Below are 9,959 nucleotides of genomic sequence, written 5' to 3'. Positions count from 1 at the left end.
AAGAGAAAGCCTAGTAAAGATTTTGTTTGGAGAAATTAGAGTTGTCCTATGGATAACCAACTACTAACTTCTTGTGATTTCTTGCAAGAATTGGTAAAGAATTTTTGCAATTCTGAAATGGTGGTGCAACCCTTGGAAGAAGAAGGTGGAGAAGACATGGTTAAAAAGGGGATAAAGGAGAATCATATTTCTCATTCTTTGCCATAATTGATTGATGATGCTTGTGGTATGAAGGGGTTCTTTGGTAAGGCAATGTAACTGGCAATTTCTAGAAAATGTAGGCAAAAATTATAAGTCAAATCACTTTTGATGGGAACCTATACCTATGTGGGTCATAGAGATGTATCCTTAGGAAATAATTATCGTAAGAGAAAGATGTCAAAATTATACTCTTTGAACCTACTCAATCAATATAAAATAGTCTCAAATCTATTTACAATAAACATTTCTCTAAAATATACTCTTATTATAACTATTTACATTTTCTACAATTATAATATAACTATAAACTTTCAAAACATATAAAAAAATCTTTTCTCATTAATAAAAACCCAACTGAACTCTTCACTTATAAAAACAAAAAACATTTTTAATGCCTTTAATTTTTTGTTCTCTTGTTTTTTACTCTAAATCATGTACTTATACAATGTATGGCCATTTGTGGATATTGAAATACCCTGTTTCTTCAATTAAGAATTAAAATAAAAACAATTTATTGAGAAGCACAATATTAACAAAGAAATGAGCATATTTGTACTTTAATTATACAAGGAAGCAACGCTAGGAGTACATTTGGATTTTTGTTGTGGTTCACATATTACCAGCACTACAGTATGCATTGTACAGACAACGATGTATATTACAGGTAAGCAGCAATAAATTGCTGTGTTTGTAGAATCATGGAAATAAACAGACCCACAATGAATTAATTCTAGATTACACAACTGACACACTGCTTTAAACACACGGAGAAGTATTTCATGGGTGATAAAGGCTTTGGGATGCCTGTATCTGGTTGTAATGAACAACATACCTCAAACCTGTATTATTAATGTGACCTATGGAAACTTAGTAGCATTTCAAATTCATTTGGTATATGCCCGTGAAATAGCCTAAATCAACCTTGAGCTTTCAATCTTCTGTAATACTGCTTGCGAAGCCAGATGAGGGTAACCAACAGGCCAACAGCAGTACCTCCAGCAGTAACTCCCAACACAGCACCTAAAACTTTTCTTTTGTTTTTGGTTGATGGGTCATAAGGGCACTTTGTATTTGAACAGGGCTGTAGCACTCCTCCACACAATCCTGGGCTACCTGCAAAAGATCTTGAATCTATGTGCTTGAAGAATCCTTGTGTAGGAATAGGTCCACAGAGATGACTGTTGAAGGAAACATCAAAGAATTCCAAACTGGTGCAGTTATTGAAATCTGCAGGAATAGAGCCTTCAAGATCATTGTGAGAAAGATCAATGTAGTTCAATTTGGACAGGAAGCCAATGCCTTTGGGGATTTGGCCAGTGAGATTGTTTCTGTGAAGGCGAAGGCGCTGAAGAGTTGAACAGAGAGAGAGACTAGATGGTATTTGCCCTGTCAATCTGTTGGAGAAAAGAATTAGCTTTACCAGCTTACCACCTGTGCATAGATTGAGAGGTATTGCCCCTGTGAAATGGTTGCCTGAGAGATCCACTGATCTAAGACTTTGATTCCTGCCCAGCTGCTTGGGAAGTTCTCCATGGAAGGAGTTGTTCCAGATCATTAGGGTTCCAAGATTTGGAAGGTCTGCAATTGCCCTGCAAGGGAATCTTAAGTTAGATGGGAAATATCTTTTAAGTTCTTGTGGCTAGGCTAGTACTATTGCATTTAGTTTATAATTTGTATTATTGCAATCATTTCACAATTTGTAGTTTTGTGATTGTATTTATTTTATTTTATTATAAATTTAATTTTTCTTAAAAGTAAATGTATATTTCTTAAGTTTTAAAATTGTGAAATTTTTTTTATGACTATTTAATTGACCAAAACAATTTGACTCTTATTTAACAATTGACCTTTATAATTGAAAAATGTATAGCAATCCAAAAGCAAACATAAGTACATATTGTACTTAAGATTAATAATGGTTTGAAAGTTTTATTTAATATAACTTTTAATTAAAAAAAAAGATAAAATGCTTAATTCTTTATATTGTAAATATATTAATAAATTAATAAAATTTGATGTATATATTCATAAATAAATAACTGTTATTAAAAAATAAATAGTTGAGAGGGTAAATAACCATTAACTTGAAGGGACGATTCAATCATGTGCTTATTCTTATCTTCATGGGAGTGGATGCAACTGCTAAGAAATTAGTAAACTTTGAATAAGCGAGGAAATTATTCAACATAAATGTTTAGAAATTGTCCAGCTACTACGGAAGGGGAAGAGTCTTCGAACATTCAAGATTACTTCTGTGGAGAACATTTTGGCTTCAATATTCGTCAGAGGACCGAATGGACAACTTTTTGGCTTCTATATTCCACCATATGGATTGAATGGACTGCTTTTTGGACTTCTATGTTCCACTATAACGATTGAATGGAACATTTTGGCTTCTATATTCCATCATAATGGACAATGGACAACGTTTTAGATTCTACATTCCACCATAAGGATTGAATGGACAATTTTTTTTTTGCTTCTATATCCTACCATTAGGATTGAATGGAACAATTTGGCTTACTCCTTTACCAGATGAGTATAGTGGGAACCCAAAAAGAATCCACCAGAAACTAAAATTTTTGCAGTTCATGATAGCTATTTTTCAATTTCAAAGAAATGTAAATTTCTGTTTTAATATTGATAATCTGCGTTTCCTTACCTGGGTATCCTCCCGCTCATTTTGTTGATCATGAGGTTCATCAACTGCAAGTTTTTGAGGCCTGCAAAGGACTTGGGAATGGGGCCCGTGATCATATTTTGTGACAAATCAAGCAACTGCAAACTGATAAGCTCACCCAGCTCACGAGGAATGGGTCCTGCAAGATTGTTTCTGAATACAAACAGAGTACGAAGCCTTTTGAGACTGCTCAGCTCTACTGGGATTGTACCTGAGAGGCCAGAGGATGCAATGTCTAGATATTCCAGCTCCGTCAAATTGGCAAACTCAGCTGGAATTCCACCAGAATAGGAATTATAACCAATTTCCAAGCGCCTGAGCCTTTGCAACCTTCCAAGCTCCGGAGAAATGGGTCCACTGAGATTATTACCAGCTAAATTCAGATATATGAGACTGCCCATGGAGCCATACTCTGCCGAAATGGATCCAATAAAGTAACTTCCGGCCAAATTCAGGCGCCTGAGACGAGGAAGTCTGGCAAAGTCAGCTGGCAAGGAACCGGTGAAATTGTTGCTGTAAGCATTGAAACTCACCAGTAATTCCAGCGCTGAAATGCCTGTGGGAAATTCCCCTGTAAAGCCATTGTGGTTGATGTCCAGAGCCCTGAGCTTGCCTAGGTTGAAAACTGCTGCTGGAAAAGCACCAGCAAACTGATTGTTGCTGAGATTGAGGCTTTTCAGATGGTACAAGGACTGAATGTCATCTGGAATGAAGCCAGAGAGATTCCTATGCGAGAGATCCAAGCTGATAACCTTGGTCTTGTTCTGATCGCATGTGACCCCTGACCAGAGACATGGAGAAACTGGGCTGTTATGTTCTTCCCCCCAGTCCCCGAGACCTCCTGTAGCAAATTTCAGAGCAAGAAGTGCCCTTGTTTCATCCTTCATTGGATAACCAGATACAAAACTTGATTGAATTTCTAGGCATACTAGAAAAAACAGAGCAATAACCAAATAAAACCTTCCCATTAGAGGAGTTTTCAAGTTCTTCTTTTTAAATTTTTGAACTGCCAAGGCTCAAGACTCAAATGCTCACTCACACTCTGGGGAATTGGAGCTTTGCAATTAACAAATTCCCCACCAGAGTCAACCCTATTGGATCATGGGGATTGATGAAAGCTTAGAAAAACAGCCTAAACCATGATACCCAACTTCAAACCAGAGCATAAAATGGGGAAGGAATCACCCCAGCCTTGCAGGCAGTAAGAATTCGACAGTCTTGCCTTCCTTCTTGGACATCTACAGAATTGAGCATCTGCTCAAACTCAAACTTATTGCAACTGCTTTCTTATATGAAGAAATTTGCCAACAAGAGATAAGAACACAGCCAGAATTACCCAATCCAGTGACTAGGGATTACACCTAACCTTCACCATGAATGGGAGTAAATAGTAAATATGAAGATTTTTTCAGTTGTAAAAGCAATTTCAGGAAGGGAATTGAGGGAAGAGCACTAGACCTGAAGATACTCGAGGAGATTGAGGAACTTCATTGATGTTAGGTCGATTATCTATCCTTTCCCCACTAGCCTGATCTTTGCCTTCTTAGAACTTAGAGAAATTTCTGTAACATCGTAAATTGCATCACATAAGCTGAATTAAAGACAACCAAACATGCAGAAACTCGAGGAGATTGAGGAACTCAATTGATGTTAGGTCGACTATCCTTCCTTTCCCCACTAGCCTGAGCTTTGCCTTCTTAGAACTTAGGACTCAGAATGAGCACTCTGACCTTCCTCAGATCAAGGAGGAAATCATCTCATTGGTGCTAACATCAAACCCAATAACCTCACCCCTACTCACTGAGCACCAACTTACTTGCATTTCTTCAAATGCCCAACTGGCTTTCTAATTGTATCTTGTAAACCTAGCATCCCAATTCTAGGTTTCCAAACTATCTTGCAGAATAAATAGCACAGGGACCTGACAGAGAGATTCAAAAAAAAGCTTCAATTAATTAACTCTTGTTCATTATAATAGCCATAGAAATCCAGTCAAGCATGTTTTTATTCCTTTCACAGCCTTTAAGCTAAATTTTGAATATTCTAATAATTTTTGCGGCTCATTCCATTCTAGAATGCAATAAAGTCGATTGTTGTTATTGAACATATACGTTGTGTCACCAGATGGGCTTTCATTATGCATGGTTGGTAATCAAGCAAAACTGTATTCTAAGAGTGTACTGGAAGCCAAGAAAGGTGAAAGTAGACTTTGCAAAGAGCCAACCAAAATGCACGTATGCTTGGAATAAAATTTACTGTAAAATTTTAGAACTTTGGATCTTATTTTCAATTCACCTATGTTACTAAAATACCAGCATCCTTGCATTATCTAAAGCTTATGCGGATGCCACCTTTTTTAAAGCAATGTATCAGTTGCTTGTTACTTCATTCATTCCAGACATACTTTTTATTTTTATGAGTGAAGCATATTTGACTAGGCCGGCTTATTCTTGTCTGAAAGTTTTGGTTTGGAAGGACGGTTCATTCTCATCCTTTTGCTACTTTTGAGGCTTCTCTTATGCTCTTTATGCCTTAGCTTTGATGTCAAAACATTTTTTAAACTTGGCCTTGAATCTTTTCAATTAGATAATTATGTTACTACTTTTAAGTAAAATATATACATAAAGAATTGTGGAAAAAGCATGTTGTTAATTATATCAGTTTAAACAAATGAAATCTGATATTTAGATGGATATTTAGATGAGGAATATATATATATATATATATATATATAAAAGATTATATACAAACATTTAGTATTTCAAAGGTGATGTAAGTAGATAATGTAGTATTTATTTTAATTGTGCATTTTATAGATTTTTATGAACGCAGATTCTTGTATATCCTCATTTTAAATGGATAAGGAATGTCTTTGAATGCAATATAGCACAAAAATTTACACAAATTTGTGTTAGGTTAGCTCATAATGGGTAGAAGGAAAAGGGAGACAAGTTCAATTTGAAATTTGAGTTTTGAAAGTTTTAGGTTCATATCCATGCATGCCAGAGTGACCTAGTTGAAAATGGAAATGAGAGATGTAATGATTGTAACTACTTCCTTGGGTTGAGGGATGATGGGGATAGGTTATGATAAGGTCATAAGTTGAGTTTAATGTAGCAATGTGCCACTTGTAGACTTGATATGTGAGGGAAAGCCTGGAATAGGTACACAATTTTCACCATTACATTTTTCTCTCTTTGATGTGCTCGTGAAGTGTGATGGTGATGCATGTCAAAGCAAACCAAACAATAGACATGGAAAGCACATATTTATTGTATGGGTTAATGTTTTGATGTATATTGATTTGTTTGGTACATCTTGTTGGAAATGTTATGTTAATATCAAAGATTGTTGATTGTTAATGTATTGATGTCTAAGGTTGTTGAGTGTTGTTGTCATGTTGATATGAGAGGTTGTTGATGTTTTGTTGCACATATGAGATTGTAGAAAACTTCTCAAAGTGTCCTTGGTGTCAAAGTGATTTTATTGTTAAACGCTTTTATTTTTTGGCATGTGGTATAGGATAAGGTCAAACTCTTTCCCCCAAAATCGTCTTGACACTCATCACTAATAGAAATGACTAGAAAGAGGGATGACAAAGGCTTGATCCTTGATTTGTGCTAAACTCTCATTAGTGATTAGACTTGATGTTTGACATTGCATATTTGGTATGTAGGTGATCTGGGACGACAACCTTTTCCTTTAAGAAGGATAGTCCCAAAATTTGATGGAATGAATTATACTCTCTAGAAGAACCAGATGGAATATCATTTCAGATGCATCAGTGAAGACTATTGAAAGATTACTAAGAATGTGTATAATACTCCTTCGAATGGTCCTACTATTTTAGATGAGATAAAGGAAGTTGAATTCAATATTAGAGCTAAGGAAGCATTGTTGAGTGCCTTGTCTAATTTTGAGATGACCAATGTGATGGATTTGCATACTGCTCATGAGATCTAGAAGAAGTTGGAGACTTTGTATGAAGGCTTGATCCTTTATTCGTGCTAAACTCTCATTAGTGATTAAACTTTATGTTTGACATTGCATATTTGGTATGTAGTGGGGTAAAGAGCTAATCCCCTACCCTCAAATTTGTCTAACTGATTGAAGATTGGACTTGGCACTTGATGTGTGTTGGATGTAGCTTTTGGTATGAGGGAAGATGGAGAGTCAACCCTTGACCTCAAAATGATCTAGCTTTCATTGATGATTGGTCTGCATGAGTTATTATTGGGATTTTAAGTTTCTAGTATGCACTAAGGGGAACCTCAAACCTACTACCCTTAACCTATTTTGTTCAATTTGCAAAATTTCTCCAAAGAAATCAAACTTAGGCATTTGAACTTGCTAAAATTAACATGCTTGAGTTAAATTGGCGTGAGGTAAGGATGAACCTCGACCCTTGATAGGCTGACAAGGAAATATTTGTCTAAGTATCCTGTTGGCATTATAACAGACAATAAGAGATTGTTGGCATTTCAATTAGGATATTGAGAAAGTTGTTGATAATTATGGATATAACTGCTTAAGGATGTTTACTGTCTTCACAATATTATTTTGTCATTGATGTCAAGAAATTAATTTTCTGATTTAGTAAGATGTTGCCATATCTTAAGAAGTATGTTTTAAAGAGAATTAAGATGTCGGTAAAAGACACAGAAAGAATGTGATGAATAAGGGAAGGAATAAGTTATTCAATGGGAGACTATTACTGAGTTAGACAATGATGAGATCATGTTGTTTAGATTGTTTTGATATCCTACATATGCTATTGTTTGTAAGGTTAATACTATACTATGTTACCGAGCAAGGAACCTAGTCGGTAAACCCTAAGGAGCCTAGTCGGTAAACCCTAAGGTTATCGCTATTGGTTAATGAAGGTGGAATGTCTACCGAGTGAAGTTTAGTATTTACCGAGTTGCAACCGAGTAATAACAGAATGCATTGGATGTATACATGCGTTATTTAATGATGGAAGTTGATGAGCTAGATATGATTAAATGATTGATACAACATGTATGAAGTTTGTTAAGGATCTATGGCAATGGAAGATCGACAAGAAGATCTATAGCTCAGATTAAACTGCAATACCCTAGCACAAGTTTCAAGAAATGTATGCAAGTTCCAAGGCGAGGTAAAACATTTTCTGATCGAAGGATACATTGAACTTGGTCAAGATTGAAGATCTGATGGCTATGATTGATCATGGGAAATGTGATCAAAGAGATTAAGCGGTTAGCAAATTGCTTATAAGTAAGGAATTGTTGATAAACAATGAATGTGGACAAGTGTAAGCACGAGGATGCTACATAGTGATTACCAAGCACATAAGCTTGAAGACCTGTTTGAATAACAGAGTAAGGAGCCCAGCAGAGGGACAAGATAAGTCCTATGACTAGACTGTATTGAGCAAATAAGAATCTGCTTTAGCATTTTAGATGCAAAGTTGCAGACATACTCATTACTGTTGTTTATTTGTAAGTGACAGAAAATCTCTTAACCGAGTGGACTTAACAGTCTTATTTGTAAATCCTCTAGCAAGGTGACATTCTAATTGAGTGTTTGAAACCCTTTAACAAGGTCACCTCTAACAAGGTGAAGATCCTAACAGATCTAAGGGAAATCCCTTAACCGAGTCACATCTAGCAATGTGTTTGTAATCTTTAACAGGATTTGCTTTTAACCAAGCATACTCTAGAAGAGTATATTTCTTAGTGGGTCCGAAATCCCACAGTGGTTTTTCCCTATTTGGGTTTCCACGTTAAATCTGATGTTATGGGTGTTGTTATGATTATGTGTTCTTAAGGTTGCATGTTTTATATTTTTGATTACATATATCTGTTTAAGCTACCGAGGTTGAATCTGTTGAATATATTGAAGATTAAGTTTGTATGATTCACCCCCCTCTCATCTCATTAACTATTGGCTTCAGAGTTATCAATTGGTATCAGAGCCTTGGACTTCGAAAGAAAAGTTTAAAGGCACTTGAGGAAAAGATTCAAAGATGTATAAGAGGGATGCACCGAAGCTGAATAAGTCAAGTTTCTCTACATGGCAGAAAAGGATGAAGCTGCACCTATCAGGAGTTGGAGAATATGCTGTATATTATCTGGAGAATGATTTCATTACATCTAGCACCTATCCATTGATAATGGAGGAGATAAAGGCGAAGCAAGAACATATTCAAGCAATGATTGAAATAGCATCTGCAGTGACTGACTCAGAGTTTAATGATCTAGAAGGCTGCAATGATGCCAAGGCAATGTAGGACAAGCTCATATCTGTGTATGGTGGTGATGAACATGTTCAAAGAGCAAAAGTGGACAGTCTAAGAGGACAAATTGAATCTATGAGAATGAATGAAGGTGAGAACATAACCCAATACAGTACAAGGTTAAAGGAGATTGTCAATCAAATCAAAGGAGCAGGAGGAACCATTGAAGAAAATGATGTCACAAGTAAGTTATTAAGAACCCTTCTACCAGCTTATGCAATCCGAGTCTCTGCAATCAATGAATTGAGGTTTGTACCCAATATGCCAGTTTCTTTGGATGCTACTATTGGTAAGCTACATGCATTTGATTTAAGTAACTTTGATAACAGTGGATCTTCGGTAAATAAAATTGAGTCTACATTTAGTTCTTTTCATCTTGATGAATCTGATGATTACAATGATAGAAAGTATAAGTACTTTGAAGGGAATCACAGTGGAGCAAGTGAAAGATTTCGCAAAAACATGGAGGAGGTACACAAACTTTATGAAGAAATCAGAAAGCAAGAAGAGTTTGAAGCACTATTAGCCAGAAGGCTACCGAGAGGAAAAGGTAAGTACAAAGGAAAGTTGCCTTTGAAATGTTTTAACTGTGATAGAATAGGACATATGGCTTCTAATTGTCCTGACAAAGAATCCAGTGAAAAGAGAGATTACCGAGATGACAAACAGAAAGATAATCATTACAGAGGACACTGAGACTTCAGAAGAAGAGATAAAAAGACATGTCTAATAGCTGATGAGGAATCTAATGATGATAAATCAGATGAAACTGATACAGAGGAAGTTGTTTATGTGACTAGC

At 35.9% G+C, this 9,959-nt stretch overlaps 1 protein-coding gene across 3 annotated transcripts; it reads right to left on the bottom strand.

Moving 5' to 3' along the window:
• Nucleotides 1-739: 739 nt before the first annotated feature.
• LOC131043926 (leucine-rich repeat receptor-like protein kinase TDR) lies at nt 740-4,869 on the bottom strand. 3 transcript variants are annotated; one of them, XM_057977163.2, is made up of 3 exons: nt 4,340-4,869; nt 2,864-4,247; nt 740-1,790 (listed from the first exon to the last, which is right to left on the bottom strand). In XM_057977163.2, exons 2-3 carry the CDS (start codon nt 3,847-3,849, stop codon nt 1,118-1,120), a joined length of 1,659 nt encoding a protein of 552 aa, XP_057833146.2. In that variant the 5' UTR covers nt 3,850-4,247; nt 4,340-4,869; the 3' UTR covers nt 740-1,117. The 3 variants fall into 3 exon arrangements, with proteins under 3 accessions (XP_057833146.2, XP_057833147.2, XP_057833145.2); XM_057977164.2 differs by having other exon boundaries at nt 2,864-4,242; XM_057977162.2 differs by having other exon boundaries at nt 2,864-4,869.
• Nucleotides 4,870-9,959: the final 5,090 nt, after the last annotated feature.

The sequence above is a fragment of the Cryptomeria japonica genome, chromosome 9 (assembly GCF_030272615.1).
Source record: "Cryptomeria japonica chromosome 9, Sugi_1.0, whole genome shotgun sequence".
NCBI classification, from domain to species: domain Eukaryota; kingdom Viridiplantae; phylum Streptophyta; class Pinopsida; order Cupressales; family Cupressaceae; genus Cryptomeria; species Cryptomeria japonica.
The sequence above is the reverse complement of the archived record's forward strand: the minus strand, read 5'-3'. Positions and strand labels throughout refer to the sequence as shown.